This window comes from Heterodontus francisci, chromosome 11, assembly GCF_036365525.1.
Source record: "Heterodontus francisci isolate sHetFra1 chromosome 11, sHetFra1.hap1, whole genome shotgun sequence".
Taxonomy (NCBI): Eukaryota; Metazoa; Chordata; class Chondrichthyes; order Heterodontiformes; family Heterodontidae; genus Heterodontus; species Heterodontus francisci.
The window spans coordinates 111,515,674-111,537,002 of record NC_090381.1 but is presented as its reverse complement, the minus strand read 5'-3'; the positions used below and the strand labels follow the sequence as shown (position 1 = coordinate 111,537,002).

The following is a 21,329-nucleotide window of genomic DNA, read 5'->3' as shown; positions in this document are numbered from 1 at the left end:
CTGATTCTTTAGCCAATCATCTTAAATCTGTGTCCTTTGGTTACTGTTCCTTCTGCCACGTAACAGTTTCTCCTTATTTACTCTGTCAAAACCCTTCATAATTTTGAATGCCTCTATCAAATCTCCTCTTAATCTTCTCTGATCTAAGAACAACCCCCATGGTCTCTTTTACTGATAACAGCTTTTTATTTCCAGATTTTTTAAATTGAAAGGATTCAATAGAGTTAATGAGAAACTATTTCTTCCGGTAGGGGAATCCAGAACAAGGCAGCATGCTCTCACAGTGAGAAAGAAAACCTATAACTACAGTGTGGTCAGGGGTGCCATCTTTCAGCTAAGTTGTTAAACCGAGGCCCCGTCTGACTGTTCAATTGGATGTAAAAGGTCCTGTTTCAAAGAAGATCAGAGGGTGGTGGTTGATGGCAAATGTTCATCCTGGAGTTTAGTTACTAGTGGTGTACCGCAAGGATCTGTTTTGGGGCCACTGCTGTTTGTCATTTTTATAAATGACCTGGAAGAGGGTGTAGAAGGGTGGGTTAGTAAATTTGCGGATGACACTAAGGTCGGTGGAGTTGTGGATAGTGCCAAAGGATGTTGTAGGGTACAGAGGGACATAGATAGGCTGCAGAGCTGGGCTGAGAGATGGCAAATGGCGTTTAATGCGGAAAAGTGCGAGGTGATTCACTTTGGAAGGAGTAACAGGAATGCAGAGTACTGGGCTACTGGGAAGATTCTTGGTAGTGTAGATGAACAGAGAGATCTTGGTATCCAGGTGCATAAATCCCTGAAGGTTGCTACCCAGGTTAATAGGGCTGTTAAGAAGGCATATGGTGTGTTAGCTTTTATTAGTAGGGGGATCGAGTTTCGGAGCCATGAGGTCATGCTGCAGCTGTACAAAACTCTGGTGAGACCGCACCTGGAGTATTGCGTGCAGTTCTGGTCACCGCATTATAGGAAGGATGTGGAAGCTATGGAAAGGGTGCAGAGGGGATTTACTAGGATGTTGCCTGGTATGGAGGGAAGGTCTTACGAGGAAAGGCTGAGGGACTTGAGGTTGTTTTCGTTGGAGAGAAGGAGGAGGAGAGGTGACTTAATAGAGACATATAAGATAATCAGAGGGTTAGATAGGGTGGATAGTGAGAGTCCTTTTCCTCGGATGGTGATGGCAAACACGAGGGGACATAGCTTTAATTTGAGGGGTGATAGATATAGGACAGATGTCAGAGGTAGTTTCTTTACTCAGAGAGTAATAGGGGCGTGGAATGCCCTGCCTGCAGCAGTAGTAGACTCGCCAACTTTAAGGGCATTTAAGTGGTCATTGGATAGACATATGGATGAAAATGGAATAGTGTAGGTCAGATTGTTTCACAGGTCGGCGCAACATCGAGGGCTGAAGGGCCTGTACTGCGCTGTAATGTTCTAATTCTTCCTGCGTGTCCTGACTGTGCTGGCCATTTGTCTCATTTGCTCTCTTTGTATGGGATCTTGCTCTGCACAGGTTGACTGCAGCTTTTACCTGTATAAAAGCAGTCAGCTCACTTCAGAAGTAATTCATTGGCTTGTGAAGACACTTTGGAACAAGCTGAGGGTGTTTGATAGATGCAAGTCCTTCCTTTGCTTTCGATTTCAAGTGAATGCTGAAAATCATAAAAACAGAAAAATAACCAGACAGATGGCAAGTTTTTCAGATCTCATGAGAGAAGCCGAACCCTTTCACAGCGGGAGAACTCTATTTGGCTGTGACTCTGACTCTAGCCTCAGGACCAGCCTCGGCCTAACCTAGGCCCGGATAAGACACCCTACATCTCCCGGTGAAGCCTGCTCGAAAGCTCAATAGAGGAGGAACAGTGCCACCATGAGGCAGTGTACAGCATGACTCTTCAGATCCCTGAGCCAGACAGGATACCAGGAATCAGAAGCTAGTTAGAGCCCCCTTCTCCTTTAGAGAAATTTGGCATCAACGTAGGACCTCATTAAATTCACAATCAATTTAAATGTGCCACAATTTGCAACGATCTTGCACTGAAAATCTCTGCAGGTTACGGGTAATTCTGCTTATTGCAAGGAGTTGATTTCTTTTTGTTTACTCTGGGAGTGTGGGCAACAAGTTTTTTTTAATGGGTAAAAAATTCATGTTCACAAGCATGTTGCCCTCTTTGCCTGGAATAACAATGCATGCTGCCATTGCACGAAGCTCTGTATAAAAGCAGTCAATTCACTTCAGAAGTAATTCATTGGGAATTCTAACTTGTAAAATCTGCCTCTGTGTCCTGGAAGATGCCAACGTGAGTAACTGCTGTACACTTGTGCTGTAATGGAAGCAGCACCTCATCGTATCACTGCATCAGGAGCTGTGGATTGAGGGTGCGAATGGGAAGATGGTTGCCTCACTGGTGAGAAAAAAACACTTGCATTCATATAAAGAACAAAGAACAAAGAACAGTACAGCACAGGAACAGGCCATTCGGCCCTCCAAGCCTGCGCCGATCTTGATGCCTGCCTAAACTAACACCTTCTGCACTTCCGGGGCCCATATCCCTCTATTCCCTTCCTATTCATGTATTTGTCAAGATGTCTCTTAAACGTCGCTATCGTATCTGCTTCCACCACCTCCCCTGGCAGCAAGTTCCAGGCACTCACCACCCACTGTGTAAAAAACTTGCCTCGCACATCCCCTCTAAACTTTGCCCCTCGCACCTTAAACCTGTGTCTTTCACAGCCTCAGGATGTCCCAATGTGCTTTACAGCCAATGAGATACTTTTGAAGTGTGGTCACTGTTGTAATGTAGGATACGTGGCAGCCGAGTCACAAGTAGCAAGATCCACAACCAGCAAGGGAAGGTTTACACCAACCTGGATGAGGGCCTCGGGTTGAAAGTTCCTTTCAAAAGTGTTCCCTCAGTACTGCATTGGGAGTGTCAGCCCAGGTATGTGAGGAGTTAAACTTCCTGGGGCCGTCATTGTTTATCACTTGGCCGCAGTCCTTCAATAGGTGCAAGAGGTTGAACTGACGGACAAGATGAACTCAGACAGGGGATGCGCCAAGTGGAAGAGAAACTATAGAGTGAAAGGGGGGGGGGGGGGGGGTCAGAGGATAGGGCATGTGGGGTTTGAGTTTGTGACAAGAGGAAAGACCAATATCATCATCCAAACCAAAACCTTTACCACTGTACTCCAGATTACTGGCAAACAAATTTATTTAGAAATTGGCAAAAGCAGCAAACTCACTTCTTCTGCACTGATCTTCAACGACTGGAAATGAAAAAGTTATCTGATAAAGGTCCTTAGGATTATGGAAATGTTTGATAGGGTAGATGTAGAGAAAATGCTTCCACATGTAGGGGGGGCGTGGAGACCAAAACTAGGGGCCATCAATATAAAATAGTCACTCATAAGTCCAATTGGGAATTCAGGAAAAACTTCCTTACCCAGAGAGTGGTTAGAATGTGGAATCTAGAATGTACTTGAGGTGAATAGTATAGATGCAGTTAAGGGGAATCTAGATAAACTTGTGTTGATCCTTGGTTAGACCATGCTTTGAGCACTGTGTACAGTTCTGGTCTCCATATCACAGAAAAGGTATAGAGGCACTGGAGAAGATTTACAAGACTGATACCAGAACTGAGAGATTATACTTATCAGGAAAGGCTGAACAGGCCTGGGGCTCTATTTTCTAGAGAAGAAAAGGCTGAGAGGTGTCCTGATAGGGTATTTAAAATTATGAAAGAGTTCGATAGGGTAAACGAAGAGACGATGTTTCCACTTGTGGGGGAGTCCAAAATTAGAGGTCATAAATATAAGATAGTCACTCATAAATCCAATAGGGAATTCAGGAGAAACCTCTTTACCCAGAGAGTGGTGAAAGTGTGGAATTCGCTACCACAGACTGTAGTTGAGGCAAATAGTATGGATGCATTTAAGGGGAAGCTAGATAAACACATGAAGGATATACTGATAGGGTTAGATGAAGTAGTGTGGGAGTTGGCTCATGTGGAGCTTAAAGACCAGCATGGACCAGTTGGGCTGAATGGCCTGTTTCTGTGCTCTAAGATCTCATGTTTTTCTGTGTAAGACAGTCACTTACTTCTTTTACCTTGATATTAAAGGAAGAAGTGGCAAAGGAGATCAAAAGAGGGGACTAATCAACAGTGGAGGATAGTGGATGAGAGTGAAGTGGGAAGAATAGGCCAGGATATGAAAGGCGAGGTATATTCAGGCAGTGGAGGTTTGGATTTTTAGACTATAGGATCTCATGGATTTTTGAATTGGGGCTTGCATTTTTTTTTTTGTAGAGGGGTTTCATATATTTTAATGCAGATTGAGCTTTAAGTCTTTGTGTATAACGTTTGAATTTTTGAGTATGGGGAAAAAGGCTCTCACATTTTTGTCGATGGGGGTTTTGCAGTTTTGCTTTTGGGAGTCTTGTGTTTTTGTGTAGTTACATGCTGCCTGTTCACTGCCTATAGCACATGTATTTGACCCCCTAAATCAAAAGGTTTGACATGCCATTCCTACAGTAGTATCCTGTCTGGACAAGCAAACCAACAAGTTATAATCAGACCTACAGGCAACAGGAAATGGTTGTCCATACACTTTGTTGGGAGCACGTTGAAGTTTGGTGACAATTTTCTTTCTTGGACAAAGTTTTCCATAAGAAATAGAAAATACGGGTCTCACTTCAAAAGCACGTTATTGGCCGTAATGTCCTATGGGATGACCTTAGGTCTTTCTTTCATTATATCTTAGAATAATTGTTCAGAGTTGTATTGTAACTGAGCTATAATTTCTGATGTCCATTGACCCTTACTTAGGGCAAACTAGGCAAGTAACGGTCAAGTATAGATGGAGTGGATTGTTCTCAGTATCCTTGGTGATCTGAAGTTGGCTGCATTCCATGGTTGACTCTGCTGTGGCTCTGATTCAAGCCATTCAGAGTAAATTTTACCGTCATTAGGCACTCATCCACATGCATTAGAATGTCACCAAGGACTTAAACAGATATAGCTGATTCACTGACTAAATGGACTTTCCCTTTGGGTGAATTCTTTCCACAACTACTTTGAAAGCCTGCTCCTCTATTTATGTCAGAACAGGTTTACAAGAAGACCTTGCATTTATACAGCCGTTTACCTAGTCAAAACCTCTTGAAAATGTTTCATGCAATGAATTACTTTGAAGTGTAGTTAGATAAACCAGTCAGTCTGTGCCAGTAAGGTTCCACTAGTAGTAACGAGTACAGTCTACTTCTGATAAAACATATTGGGCGAGATTTAACTCATTCGAAACCCATTCAGTTGCAGAGTTAAAATCAGGTCCATTGTGTTGGAAGCATCAGGAGAAGGATGTCCGGTGGATGCTTTTCACCCAAAGGGTGTGGAATATGTTCCCAAAGAAGGACAGTGAATGGATTTAGGAGATAATTAAATATGTTTCGGTAGAGAGACAGGATTGAGGAATATGGTGAGAAGTGAAGAATTAGAGTTGAGGAATACAATCAGCGGATTGGTTGTTGGGATTTAGGGATATGGTCGTTAGGTTGATAGGTGGTGAGAAGATGGATAGGTGGGTTTGAGTGAATTGGTGAGAAGGTGGGCAGGTAGAGTTAATGAATATGGTTTGTCGGTTTGTTTGAGGGATACAGTGCATTGTGTTAGATACAGTGAGTAGATGCCTCGGTATGTTTAAGGAATATGGTGAGAAAGTGGGGAGGTAGCCGCGAAGCGCACTGCACTGTTGAACTACAAGAAAGCCCCCAGCGAGTTAACATCCGTGGCACTTAAAGCAGCCAGAGGTACTGCACAAAGAACAGCCAGGCGCTGCGCAAATGACTACTGGCAACACCTATGCAGTCATATTCAGCTGGCCTCAGACACCGGAAACATCAGAGGAATGTATGATGGCATTAAGAGAGCTTTTGGGCCAAACATCAAGAGGATCGCCCCCCTCAAATCTAAATCGGGGGACATAATCACTGACCAACGCAAACAAATGGACCGCTGGGTTGAGCACTACCTAGAACTGTACTCCAGGGAGAATGTTGTCACTGAGACGGCCCTCAATGCAGCCCAGCCTCTACCAGTCATGGATGAGCTGGACATACAGCCAACAAAATCGGAACTCAGTGATGCCATTGATTCTCTAGCCAGCGGAAAAGCCCCTGGGAAGGACAGCATTACACCTGAAATAATCAAGAGTGCCAAACCTGCTATACTCTCAGCACTACATGAACTGCTATGCCTGTGCTGGGACGAGGGAGCAGTACCCCAGGACATGCGCGATGCCAATATCATCACCCTCTTTAAAAACAAAGGTGATCGCGGTGACTGCAACAACTACCGTGGAATCTCCCTGCTCAGCATAGTGGGGAAAGTCTTTGCTTGAGTCGCTCTAAACAGGCTCCAGAAGCTGGCCGAGCGCGTCTACCCTGAGGCACAGTGTGGCTTTCGTGCAGAGAGATCGACCGTTGACATGCTGTTCTCCCTTCGTCAGATACAGGAGAAATGCCATGAACAACAGATGCCCCTCTACATTGCTTTCATTGATCTCACCAAACCCTTTGACCTCGTCAGCAGACGTGGTCTCTTCAGACTACTAGAAAAGATCGGATGTCCACCAAAGCTACTAAGTATCATCACCTCATTCCATGACAATATGAAAGGCACAATTCAACATGGCGGCACCTCATCAGACCCCTTTCCTATCCTGAGTGGCGTGAAACAGGGCTGTGTTCTCGCACCCACACTCTTTGAGATTTTCTTCTCCCTGCTGCTTTCACATGCGTTCAAGTCTTCAGAAGAAGGAATTTTCTTCCACACAAGATCAGGGGCAGGTTGTTCAACCTTGCCCGTCTAAGAGCGAAGTCCAAAGTACGGAAAGTCCTCATCAGGGAACTCCTCTTTGCTGACGATACTGTTTTAACATCTCACACTGAAGAGTGCCTGCAGAGTCTCATCGACAGGTTTGCGGCTGCCTGCAATGAATTTGGCCTAACCATCAGCCTCAAGAAAACGAACATCATGGGGCAGGACGTCAGAAATGCCCCATCCATCAATATTGGCAACCACGCTCTGGAAGTGGTTCAAGAGTTCACCTACCTAGGCTCAGCTATCACCAGTAACCTGTCTCTAGATGCAGAAATCAACAAGCGCATGGGAAAGGCTTCCACTGCTATGTCCAGACTGGCCAAGAAAGTGTGGGAAAATGGCGCACTGACACAGAACACAAAAGTCCGAGTGTATCAAGCCTGTGTCCTCAGTACCTTGCTCTATGGCAGCGAGGCCTGGACAACGTATGTCAGCCAAGAGCGATGTCTCAATTCATTCCATCTTTGCTGCCTCCAGAGAATACTTGGCATCAGGTGGCAGGACCGTATCTCCAACACAGAAGTCCTCAAGGCGGCCAACATCCCCAACTTATACACACTACTAAGTCAGCGGCACCTGAGATGGCTTGGCCATGTGAGCCGCATGGAAGATGGCAGGATCCCCAAAGACACATTGTACAGCGAGCTCGCCACTGGTATCAGACCCACCGGCCGTCCATGTCTCCACTTTAAAGACGTCTGCAAACGCGACATGAAGTCCTGTGACATTGATCACAAGACGTGGGAGTCAGTTGCCAGCGTTCGCCAGAGCTGGCGTGCAGCCATAAAGGCGGGGCTAAAGTGTGGCGAGTCGAAGAGACTTAGCAGTTGGCAGGAAAAAAGACAGAAGCGCAAGGGGAGAGCCAACTGTGTAACAACCCCGACAACCAATTTTATCTGCAGCGCCTGTGGAAGAGTCTGTCACTCTAGAATTGGCCTTTATAGCCACTCCAGGCATTGCTCCACACACCACTGACCACCTCCAGGCGCTTACCCATTGTCTCTCGAGATAAGGAGGCCCAAAGAAAGAAAAAGGATTGAGAGATATGGTGAGTTGGTATTCATGGATGTGGTGAGTAGGTGAGTTAAGGAAGATGGTGAGCAGTTGGTTAGGTAGAGTAGGGGTTAGGTTTCTGGGCTAGAAATCCAATAAAACCAGTCTAACTAATCCAGTGGAGCATGAGTTAAAATCCCACCATGGTAGTTGGAGAAATTCAAAATCTGCCATTGAAAAGTTGGTATCATGAAGCTGTGAGACTAGTAAAATATGGATTCACTAACATCCTATAGAGAAGGAAATCTGCCATCCTTACCCAGTTTGGCTTATATGTGCCTCAAGCTTCACACTAAGGTGTGAAGTGATCTAGCAAGTCTGTCATTTGTCTCAAACATGTACTGCAGGACTGTGCAAAGGAGGCAGCTCACAATAAATGCCGGCCTTGCCCACAATGCCTATCACCAAAGAATTTTAGATTTAAAGCTGGACAGTGAGTGGGATATCACAGCCCTGTCCTCACCTTGTATCCACACACATGCTCGCTCCATCAGGCCTCATTGAATTGCCCCTGACTGATACTTTCCCCTCAATGCCACACAACCTAGAGATTGAACCTGGGACCTTTCCAGAACTGCGTTGCTCAGCAAAACACCACGTACCGTCAGCAGAATCTTTTTTAAATAATTGGCCAGATCAGCAGGTGGTCAGTCTGCAATCATATGAAACAGCCCCAAATGCCAGAAAGAAAACTCTCATTCAATTTAATGACAGGGCAAAGAGTAAAGGATCCCAAAGATTACTCTCAGAATTACACTGTCCAAATAAAGCTTCCGTTCATTCCCCATTCTGAAGTTTTTAATGAAGTTATGAATAAATACTCAGTAACAGTGTTTGCTTAATGACTGGGAAGCAAACTGATTTTCGACCAAATCTCCAAGTGGAAGCGCTTGCTGGGACTTTTCACCAAGTAACTAAAGATCGTGTGCTGATTGTCTGAGTCGTGGCTCAGTCTCTGCGACAGAAGGTCATGGGTTCAAATCTCACTCTAGAGACTTAAGCCCCATATTCCAGGCTGGCACTCCCAGCGCAGTACTGCGGGAGCACTACACTGCCGCAGGTGCTGTTTTTTGGATGAGACATTAAACCGAGACCCTGTCTGTCCTCCCCGCTGGACCTAAACGATCCCTTGGGAATTGAATAAATAGCTGAAGGAAAAAGACTTGCAGGGCTCTGGGGAAAGAGCAGGGGGGAGTGGCTCTAATTGGATAGCTCTACCAAAGAGCCAGCACAGGCACAATGAGCTGAACTGTGCGGTATCATTCACTGATTCTGTTGTGAAAAAGAGCAGGGTGTTCCCTCCAGCATCCTGGACAATGTTTATCCCTTAACCAGCATCACTAGAAGCATATTATCGAATCATCATCGCATCGCTGTTTGTGGGAGCTTGCTGTGTGCAAATTAGCTGCCGCTTCCAACAATGACGAGACTTCAAAAGTAATTAATTGACTTTGGGACTTCCTGAGGTTGTGAAAGGCACCATATAAATGCAAATTCTTTCTTTTATTTCCTTATTAAAATTCTTGGCTACAGCATTGGTCCCTGGGGGATGCCCCTATCAAGAAGGCTCCTGTGTGCGCTTTGTCCTATTTTGAATCTTATGACACATTCATACTCCATTGATGGAGCTTGGAGTTAAATATTGTGAAGTTCCTCTCAAATTGGGATATCCTATTCCCCAAGGCACCTTCAACACCTGCCTTGAGCTGGTGGGGAATCCCTTAGGAGGTAACAACATGGCTGACTTTTGAAAAATCTTATCTTTAACTTTAACCTCGATTGGGACATTCAACTGGGGAAGAATCTTTTACAATTTAAGATGGTTTTCCCGTCCTGGTGCTGCTGAACCACTCATGCCATCGCTGCAAAGAAACTTCACAGCAACACTAAAGATTACTCTGCAGGTTGAAGAGGGATCACACCTGACGCAAGTCATCCATGAGTCCAATGGAGTGCTGGGAAATTATCTAGGATGCAGAGGAGTGATGAGGAGAATTTTTTTACGCAGAGTTGTTGCGATCTGGAATGCGCTGCGCAAAAGGGCAGAGGAAGCAGATTCAGCAGCAACTTTCAAAAAGGATTTGGATAAATACTTAAAAATGAAAAATTGCAGGTCTGTGGGAAAAGGGTTTGGCTAATTGGTAGCTCTTTCAGAGTGAGCCTGCACAGGTACGAAGGGCCGAATGGTCTCTTTCTGGGCTGTATTATTCTATGATACGCAGAGTCCCAGTTTGCATTAGGTTCTGCTTACGTAAGGTGTTCTTTCCCAACCCTAAATACTGGAGGCAACATAAAAAGGGTAAGTATTGGTTTCTGCTGGTTGTTTCTAGAGGTTTGCAGGGAATACTCACCCAGGAATGGCTGATATAAAGCATTGGTGTGTGTGGATGGGTTGCTTCCACTGCTGTAGGATGAGGGATTGTCTCAGAGATCAGAGGAACACAAAACATTGGAAGGTTACATCACAGAAGGAAGCCAATAGCCTCATCATATATGTGTTGTTTCTCTGCTGGATCAACGCATTCCATACAAACATCCCATGTGCTTGACTTTCAAAGTAATTGGTTTGATTGAGAGCCACATCCAGAAAGAAAGACTTGTATTTCTATAGCACCCTTTCACCAACTCAGGACGTCCCAATGAAGTACTTTTGAAATGTACTGCCTGTTGTACTGTAGGAAACACGGAGCCAATTTGCACACAAATTCCCACAGGCAACAATGAGATAATAAGTGGATAATCTATTACAGTGACATTGATTGAGGGATAAATATTAACCCAGGACACCGGGGAGAACTCCCCCCCCCCCCACTTCAAAATAGTGCCATGTGTGACTCGTGCTTTTGAGAGGGCAGGTGGAGCCTTAGATTAACATCGCATCTGAAAGGCAGCACCTCTGACAATGCAGCATTTCCTCGATACTGCATAGATCATGGGGTCAAGCCTCTGGAGTGAATCGTGAACCCACAACCGACTGACTCAGAGCCAAGTGTGCTATCCACTCAGATACAGCCGACATCCAGTGAGCAAGTGACATCCGTGGAACTGTACTCCACACAAGAGTCAAATACCTTACAAATATAGTGGTAGTTCAGTCAATGCCGTCAGAAGAAGAGGGGAGGGAAAGGAGAGTAAACTGTGTGAGTAAATAAAGAGACCTGTTCCCATTCTCCAGTGGGAGGATATTTATTGCTGAATGACCCTCCTCTCTGTGTGTTGGCTGTGCTGTGTGTTGACACTGCATGATACTTTTCCTGAAACACTACCTCTGTCTCTGCTTGTTTGTATACAGAATAGTTTTTTTTCCCGCTCTGGTATCCTCGCAGACCGTGGAAATAATGCCAGAGGAGATCGGCTGATCCAAAATAAACCCTCAATTGCCTGGGGAAGCTCGTACTTTCCTTGTGCTGAGTATTTCTATTGGATTCTTGCGGTCCTTGGCAAGTTTCAGCCAGCCCTTAATAATCATTAGCAAACAGCTGAAAAGGTTTGCAGCCAAATGAGCTCTGGGTTTCTGGAGCCATTCAGTCAGATTAAAGGCAAGTGTTGTGTTCGATGTAAAACCTATTGGGTTGGAGGCATCTCGGAATGTGGGACAAGCTCTAGGTTGCCATGGTTACCGTGAGGCTCAGACCTGCCAGCCAATCCACAGAGGACTAGGTGTTGTCATAGTCACTTAGAGAGAAAAAAAACTTTACTAAATAAGGAAAAAAAAATTCACAGACAGTGTGGGTCTGATGGTATTTCAATCCATACAGTGACAGCCCCAGCCAACACAAGTGATAGTCAGACAAAAGGCGGGTCTCTGATCAGAATTGTAAAATAGAGCATTGAGCGTTAGCTAGAAACACTCCTGCTACTCCCCCACTGTGGTTTTTACTTTCCCCCCTCCCCCAACACATTTGTCCCAGAGAAGAGGTGGATCCCACAAACAGATAAACCAAAATCTGTATCTGTATGCATGCCATGAGTGGGATAGTATGCCGAGGAACCAATAATTACCCTGGAATCAATCTCTGGATGTTGTCTGGGATGCCAAAACATTCTCTTGCCTTCTCTGAAAAAACACTACCAGAACTTTACATTCAGGCTAAAGCTAAGAGTTCGATTTATATACACATACTATAATTACAGAAAAACTGTAGTCCAGATGTGACAAAGATAGAATTATAAGATTAAAATACACTTATTAGGGCATATCTTTTACACAATTAAATGATGGAAGACTTATAAATTAAGTATATTGTAGACTTCCCAATGCTATGGTATATGTGGGTGGTACAATTTCTACACCTACTCATGAGATGTGAATTTCCTGCAGATTTACAAGATTTTCCAGGCGGGATTCAGAAAATGGGATATTGTTGCATTCCTTCAGATTCCCATTCATTTACACGGCTGTTTCTTCAACCATCACTTCCACTGACCACTTTGGAAGCACCTGCTGAAATGGAGGTGGGCATATTCTAAGTGAGCACCAATTGCAAAATAACAGTATTGGTCACATTTTCCTTCATTAAAGTCTTAATTGAGGAGTGTGTGCAGACAACAGGTGTTCTGTCTTGCTAAGGGATGCAGAGTCGCAGAATCATAGAAATTACAGTTCTATTCATAGAGTCATAAAGTTATACAGCACAGAAACAGGCCCTTCGGCCCATTGTGTCTTTGCCAGCCATTCAGCACCAAACTATTCTAATCCCATATTCCTGCACTTGGCCCGTAGCCCTGTATGCTATGGCGTTTCAAGTGCTCATCTAAATACTTCTTAAATGTTGTGAGGGTTCCTGCCTTCATCACCTCTTCAGGCAGAGCGTTCCAGATTCCAACCGTCCTCTGGGTGCAAAAAATGTTTCCTCAAATTTCCCCTAAACCTCCTGCCCCTTACCCTAAATCTATGCCCCCTGGTTCTTGACCCCTCTGCTAAGGGAAAAAGTTTCCTTCTATCTAACCTATCATTCCCCCTGATAATCTTGTACACCTCAATCATGTCCTCCCTCAGCCTTCTCTTCTCCAAGGAAAACAACCCTAGCCTTTTCAGTCTCTCTTCATAGCTGAAAAGCTCCAGCCCAGGCAGCATCCTGGTGAATCTCCTCTGCACCCTCTACAGTGCAATCACATCCTTCCTATAGTGTGGTGACCAGAACTGGACACAGTACTCCAGCTGTGGCCTAACTAGCATTTTATACAGCTCCTTCATAACCTCCCTGCTCTTATACTCTATGCCTCGGTTAATAAAGGCAAGTATCCCATATGCCTTCCTAACCACCTTGTCTACTTGTGCTGCTGCCTTCAGTGATCTATGGACAAGTACACCAAGGTCCCTCTGACCCTCTGTACTTCCTAGGGTCCTACCATCCATTGTGTATTCCTTTGCCTTGTTAGCCCTCCCAAATTGCATTACCTCACACTTTTCAGGTTTAAATTCCATTTGCCACTGCTCCACCCATCTTACTAGCCCATCTATATCGTCCTGTAATCTAAGGTTTTCCTCGTCACTATTTACGACACCACCAATTTTCATGTCATCTGCGAACTTACTGATCATACCTGCTATATTCACGTCTAAATCACTAATGTACACACCAAACAGCAAGGGTCCCAGCACCGATCCCTGCGGTACACCACTGGTCACAGGCTTCCAATTGCAAAAACTGCCCTCGACCATCACCCTCTGCCTCCCGCCACGAAGCCAATTTTGGATCCAATTTGCCAAATTGCCCTGGATCCCATGTGGGATGTAAACAAACTCCCATGTGGGACCTTATCAAAAGCCTTACTGAAGTACATGTATACTTCATCAACTGTTTTACCCTCATCGACACATATAGTCACCTCCTCAAAAAATTCAATCAAGTTTGTTAGACGCGATCTCCCCCTAACAAAGCCATGCTGACTATCCCTGATTAATCCCTGCCTCTCCAAGTGGAGATTAATCCTGTCCCTCAGAATTGTTTTCAATATTTTCCCAACCACTGATATTAGACTCACCGGCCTCTAATTACCTGGTTTATCCCTACTACCCTTCTTGAATAATGGTACCACATTCGCTGTCTTCCAGTCCTCTGGTACCTCTCCAGTGGCCAGAGAGGATTTGAAAATTTGTATCAAAGCCCCTGCTATCTCCTCTCTTGCTTCACATAACAGCCTGGGATACATTTCATCTGGGCCTGAGGATTTATCCACTTTTAAGCCCGCTAAAACAGCTAATATTTCCTCCCTTTCAATGCTAATATGTTCAAGTATATCACAATCCCCCTCCCTAATCTCTACACCTACATCATCCTTCTCCATAGTGAACACAGATGAAAAGTAATAATTTAAAACCTCACCTATGTCCTCCGGCTCCACACAAAGATTGCCACGTTGGATCCTAACGGGCCCTACTCTTTCCCTGGTTATCCTCTTATCCTTAATGTACTCATAAAAAGCCTTGGGATTTTCCTTTATATTGCCCGCCAGTGTTTTTTCATGTCCCCTCTTCGCTCTCCTAATTACTTTTTTAAGTGCCACCCTACACTTTCTATACTCCTCTAGGGTCTCCGCTGTTTTCAGTACTTGGGATCTGCCATAAGCCTCCTTTTTTTCCCTGATCCAATGCTCTATATCCCTTGACATCCAGGGTTCCCTGGGCCTGTTAGTCCTACCCTTCATCGAATCATACAAGCATACAGAGCAGAAGGAGGCCATTCAGCCCATCATTCCTGTGTCGGCTCTTTGAAAGAACTGTACAATTAGTCCACGAGCACATCATTTGACTCTGAATAAAACCCCAGATCCCCATAGTTCAACAGTTCCACACCTTACCATCTGTCTCTACTGACCATCACAGTGCCCTCTTGGCCACAATCCTGAAATAAAAGCCACCACAATTAACCATTCCATTCCAACTTTATCCAATGGAATATTCAATACACCCATTGGATGCCATCATCCTTGTGCATTCCCTCAGTGCCTGTCTTCCAGATGCCTTTAACAGTTCCTGTGCTCCTACACACTGCTACCCCAGTAGCTGGAGCATCGCTGGTGAAATGCTGTTGACTTTCACAGGGGAAGACTGTAAATGGCCTTTCAGGATGTCCTCAAGCAGCACTGGGCCTAGAAGGTGGCACCTCAGCAATCCTAGAATCTGTTGGAGAACAGATTGTTGGACTACTGTGAGAGCCTGAAAGCCCCTATGAGCACTGGTAACCACAACTGTGATGGCCACAGTCTAAGCCTGTGATGCACCAAGCTGGGTTTGCATGGTAACTAGCAGAGACTGCATGACCTCAGTCTGAGCTTCCACTGCAGCTCTCAGACATTGGGTGGATTCTGCCTATGTTGCAATGGAAGCCGAGACATCAGCCATCAGATGCTGCACGATGGTTGGGTCCGCAAGTGTCCTCATGGAGTTGACCACCACTTCCACACTGGAAAGGATGGGCTCCAGGCTCTGTGCAAAGCCCTGTGCCAAGTGGGAGCCGAACTCCTCCACGCTCCTTGACAGTGACAGCAAGCTCTCTGGCAGGCCTGCAGTGCACCAAGCATTTCTGTGTGCACGTCCATTCATCGTTTTTCTGTACGCCACCTCTTTGAAGTCCTCATCTAAGTCCCCTGCAGCAGAACTCATGTTCGACCTCAGTTAGGGAAAGTGGAGTTGAGGCCAAGCTGAGATCAGCCATGTTCGTATTGAATGGTGGACCAGACTTGAGGGGCTGAATTGCTTACTCCTGCTCTTAGTTCTTATGTTCTTATGTTCTCACACTCCAGGGAGCTGGCACACACACTATCCTTTCTCCTCAGCTGCAGCCCACTCATGTGCAGTGACTCACCATGGGCAGATCCCACCTCTATGCTACTCTCTAAAATTCATGCAGTGCCAGTATCAAAGTGATTGATTCCTACAGTCAGGGTCCTCCATCAAATAACTATGCTCTTAATATTGATGATCATGCAGTTCATTACAAGACATTAATTTAACCCTTTTAACCACAATTTCAGTTCATCATGGAATCATAGGCTGCAAAGTTCATCTCTGTAGTGCCAGTAGTTTCATCAGAGTAGGTTGAATGCCTCTGCTAGGTCTCCATTTACATTTCTCTGCTCCATGGGGAACAATCCCAGTTTCTCCAATCTCCCCACAAAACATAGCAGGATAGACCCACCGCAGGTGGGAGCACAATGATAGAAGTTGGGTTGAATCACACTGGGAGTCCTCCACAATGACTTTGAAACCCATGAGGTCTCATAGGTTTAGGTCAACCATGGGCGAGGAAACCTCCAACTGATCACCACCTACCATACACCCACCCTCTATCCTGACTGACAATCAGTACTCCTCCAGGTTGAACACCACTTGGAGAATGCTCTGAGGGAGATAAGGACACAGAATGTACTCTGGGTGGGGGACGTCAATGTCCACCAGCAAGAGCGGCTTGGTAGCACCACTATTGGTCGAGTGCTAGAAGGACATAACTATCAAACTGGGATTGCATCAGGTGGTGAGGTAACCAATATAAGGGTGTTACCCACTTTACCATACCTTTTTATCAATGTACCTGTCGCTGACGTGTCTGTCCATGATAGCACTGGTAAGAATGACCTCCTCACGGCCCTCATGAAGACAAGGTCTCATCCCCACACTGCCAGGATATTCTTACCATGTTGTGTGGTACTGCAACTGTGCTAAGTAGAACTAAGTGAGTGAAATTAGAAAACACGTTTACAAACTTGAGGTCATCCAAAATTCTGCTGCCCATCTCCTAAATCGCACCAAATCCCATTCACCTATCGCCCCTGTGCTCACCGACCTACACTGGCTCTCGGTTAAAATTCTCATCCTTGTTTTCAAATCCCTCCTGGCTTTTCCCCTCCCGATCTCTGTAATCACCTCCAGCACCACAACCCTTCGCCATCTCTGCGCTCCCTCTAAATCTGGGATCTTGAGCATCCCTGATTTTATTCACTCCACCATTGAGGGCTGTGCCTTCAGCTGTCTGGACCCTAAGTTCTGGAATTCCATCCCTAAGCCACTCCACCACTCTACCTTGCTTTTCTGCTTTAAGACAGTCCTTAAAGCCTAACTGTCTGACCAAGCTTTTGGTCATCTGCCCTAATATCTCCTCATGTGACTAGTTTTCATTTTAAATATCCCTGTAAAGCACCTTGGGATGTTTTCTTATGTTAAAGGAGCTGTATAAATACAAGTTGTTGTTATTATTGTAGACGTTTGGAACTCTCTTCCTCAAATGGCAATTGATGCTGGATTAATTGTTAATTTTAAATCTGATATTAATAGATTTTTGTTACCCAAAGATATTAAGGGATATGGGGCAAAGGCAGGTATATGGAGTTTGGTCACAAATCAGCCATTGAATGGTGGAACAGGCTCGAGGGGCTGAATGGCCTCCTTCTGTTCCTTTGTTCCTATGACAGAATAAGGGCAGATCTTCCAGTCCAACACTATACATTCATGAGGCACTGTGGGTCATCAGCAGCTGCAGGACTGAATACCACCACAATCTATAACCTCAGAGCTCTCTCCTCCATCAGCACCAGTAGTTACAAACTCCTTTGGGACATCATGAAAATGTAAAGGGTGTAAGTTCAAAGTAATGCTTTCTTTTCCCCTGTGGATGTGCAATAATCCAACATTCATTACCAAGGATCACTCTTGAAGAATGGCCACTTGAGGAGTGGGGGAGTTAGAAGAGGGTAGTCGGTATCCATTGGACTGCACCCCAACACGGGGCCAATGCCCTCAGAAGAGGAGAGAGCCATTAGCAGAGAAAAAGAGAATATTAACCCACAGCACAGGGTTAGTGTGTGAAATAAAATCTAAGTTAATGTCCTTAATTAGCACCAAGCGATTGTCATAGAATGAGTTTGCATGGAACATGATTTTATATCAGAGCCAAGAGTCAATTGCTGATAATTAAAATCAGTTTTAAAGGAGATGAGGGAGCAATAAATAGATTCATTGTAGATCAGAGCCAGGACACTTCTGTATCTATTGATTTGCTCAATCACTCTCACACCTCTGCCTTTGATATCCTTTCTCCAGTAAAAGTTTTCCTCTCTCCCATCCCGACTGTTCTTCCTGGTATATTTCCCCTTCTTCAATCCCTCAAGTCTGGCACACAATTGGTTCACCGTCCAGCACCAGATCTGGTTGGACCACACCAAACAATGCCAAGCTGTGCTTTCCTCTGCCAAAATCACCCCCTAATCCAAGATTATTGCAACGAGCAAAGATAAAGTTTCTTTTCTTCACTACCAGTCATCCCCCACCTCTCTGCCCCTTCCACCCCCATCTCCAATAAAAAGTACGAGGAGTTCAGAGGCTCCATTGCTACTAAAGTTGAGACCATTCATTATACTGCCTCTGCTGCTTCTCCCCCTTTCCCTTGCCTATCAAGCCAGAATTCTTCTAGGGTTCCCCCTGCCCTAGCCCTGAACCCACAGCTCCCTTTAGATTGTTTCCCATCTTCCTTCATTCTCTCTCTGGACTTATCTCATCCATAAGAGCCACTTCCTGCTCCCTTGACCACATTCTCTCTATACTGATGAAAACCCCACTTCTATTCCTTGGCTCCATGCATTGTTCATAGGAACATACGAATTAGGAGCAGGAGTAGTGTAAATGGTTCCTTCTCCTCAGGTATTTTCAAAAACCATTGTGCTCAAAAAGCTCACCTTTGACCACTCTACCCTTGCAAACGAACACCCTGTCTCCAATCTCCCTTTCTTCTCCAGACATTTAAAACCCATGTCCATCTTTACCACAATGCGCTGTTTGAATCCCTACAAAAAGGATACCGCACCCCCCCCCCCCTCCCCACTTGCATAGAACCCTAACCAAAGCCACATGACATCCTTTGTGACTGTGACTCTGGTGAATTATTGCATCCTCGGCTGTCGTTCAGTTCGTTGAGTCAGAAAGTTGTGGGTTCAAGTTCCATTCAAGAGTCTTAAGCAAGAAATCCAGGCCGGTACACCCCACTGCAGTACTGCAGGAGTGCTACCCTGTCGGGGGTCTCATCTTTCAGATGAGACCTTAAACCAAGGCTCCCTCTGCCTTCTCAGGTGGATGTAAAAGACCCCCTGCCGCCCCCACCGCCACCCCCGCCCCCGGAACTATTTATAAGAGTAGGTGAGTTCTCCCCAGCCCTCTGGACAATATTTATTTCTCAACCAACACTACGAGAAAAACAGATTATCTGTCATTTTCACATTGCTGTTTGTGGGAGCTTGCTGTGCGCAAATTGGCTGCTGCACTTCCTACATTACAGCAGTGATCACATTTCAAAAGTACTTCATTGGCTGTAAAGTACCTTGGATGTCCTGAGGTCATGAAAGACACTATAGAAATGCAAGTCCTTCTTTTTATCTTTTATTATCTTTCCTTGCCCTCCTCAATCTCTCGGCAGCCATTGACATGATAGATTATACCACCATCCCATTCTCCTCCTCCGCCTCTCCTCCATCACCAGCTCAGCAGGACTTGGTTCCACTCCACTTGGTGTGCAATCATAGCTGAGCATCTCCAGCAATGGTTTCTCTTCCCACCCTTCCACTGGTACGTCCGGAGTCCACCAAGAATCTGTTCTTGGCCCCCTCCACTACCTCATCTAGCTGCTGCCCTCCAGTGACCTCATCTGCAGACTTGCCGTTAGGGTCCAGACTTTCCTGACCCCTCACTGACTCGGTGCTGTCAGACTGATTGTTAGACATCCAGTCCTGGAGGAGTCATAACTTCCTCCATTTCAGCATTGGGAAAACCAAATACAAATACCTGATTGTTGCATTGTTACATTGGGCTGAATTTATGGAGCTGGTGGGGGGTCTGGAGCTGTGTTCCATCCTTTTTAGGACAAGGATCCTGCCTGCCAGAGCAACCGGCCAATCAGAGGGCCGGCAGCTCAGTGGCATTGGCAGCACCACCAGGAGCAGTGGCCACTCCATGTATTACACCAGTCCTGGGACCAGGAGCAGCCATGCAGCCCCAGACCCCACATAAGTGTGGCAGGGTGGGGGAGGGAGGTTTTTGAGGGAAGGGGAGGGGTTAGCGGAGGAGTGGTCTTTGACACCGGGGGCCCACAATAGTCCCACAAATTTCCCCTGGAGAAGGCCCAAGCCCACAAGGAGGCTACCTTGTTTTATTGGGTAACCAGTCCACATGGCGGAGGACCCCCAGCTGCTGGGTTAATTCCAACGGTGGCAGGAATAGGCCCTCAAGTGGCTAGTGATTGGCTATTTAAGGGCTTCAATTTGCTTGCAGGGGGGAAGATCTTCTTCAGTCTTTTCCACCCCCGACTTAATTGCGGTGTAACAGGAAGGTGATGGGCCCTCCTCCCCACTGCCTTCCATCGCAATTCTATGGGCCCGCACCCACCCCAGACCCCCGCCCCCTCCATCCTGGCCCATCTCCCAGGGGCCATTAAATTACACCCATCGAGTCTACAGCCCAGAAACAGGCCATTCGGCCCAACTATTCTATGTTGCTGTTTATGATGCACACAAGCCTCCTGCCATGCTCTTCATATACATATTTCACATTCCAACCAATCTCTTGATAAAGAAGTTTCCAGATAGTTATTTGGTAGCACAGAACTTGAGTATTGCTGAAAATAGAGATATTTTGTCAAAGCTTTTCGTCTTGCACTCATCAGGACAATTCACAGGGCAATGTCTTGACCAATCAGAGTCAAGCTTCCTGGTTTAAATTTCAAGCAAAACTTGGCAGTTAACTGACAGTCACTATAAACTGGTGCATTCTCCATGGCAATGCCAAAACCAATCAGAGTCCACTTGTCAACCAACCAGCACTCTCTTCTCATACAGGGCGGCACAGTGGCACAGTGGTTAGCACCGCAGCCTCACAGCTCCAGGAACCCGGGTTCGATTCCGGGTACTGCCTGTGTGGAGTTTGTAAGTTCTCCCTGTGTCTGTGTGGGTTTTCTCCGGGTGCTCCGGTTTCCTCCCACAAGCCAAAAGACTTGCAGGTTGGTAGGTAAATTGGCCATTAAAAATTGTCACTAGTATAGGTAGGTGGTAGGGAAATATAGGGACAGGTGGGGATGTTTGGTAGGAATATGGGATTAGTGTAGGATTAGTATAAATGGGTGGTTGATGGTCGGCACAGACTCGGTGGGCCGAAGGGCCTGTTTCAGTGCTGTATATCTAATCTAATCATACAGTATAAATTTGTTGCTTTCCCTTACATTGGTATTCTTGTGAATTGTCCTGATGAGTGCAAGACAAAAAGCTTCGACAAAATGTCTCTATTTTTAGCAATAGTAAACAAGTTGCTCCTGAATTCCCTATTGGATTTATTCGTGAGTATTTTATATTTATGGCCTCTTGTTTAGCCTCTCCCACAAATGGAAACATTTTCCCTACATCTACCCTGTCAAACCCTGTCATTATCTTAAA

At 45.5% G+C, this 21,329-nt stretch overlaps 1 protein-coding gene across 5 annotated transcripts in view; it reads right to left on the bottom strand.

Moving 5' to 3' along the window:
- Positions 1 to 21,329, bottom strand: part of LOC137375470 (5-hydroxytryptamine receptor 3A-like) — a 90,808-nt gene that overhangs the window by 13,342 nt on the left and 56,137 nt on the right. Inside the window, exon 9 of one of the 5 annotated variants that reach the window (XR_010976002.1) lies at positions 1,517 to 1,637. The exons of 1 other annotated variant lie outside the window; for it this stretch is intronic. Coding sequence is in view for 3 of the 4 variants with exons in the window: in XM_068042764.1 (XP_067898865.1) it covers positions 12,323 to 12,360 (38 nt within the window). In the remaining variant the exon portion in view is untranslated. Of the gene's footprint in view, positions 1 to 1,259; positions 1,638 to 12,068; positions 12,361 to 21,329 lie in introns of those variants that run through there. 3 more of the 5 variants (XM_068042768.1, XM_068042764.1, XM_068042766.1) reach the window with 3 other exon arrangements.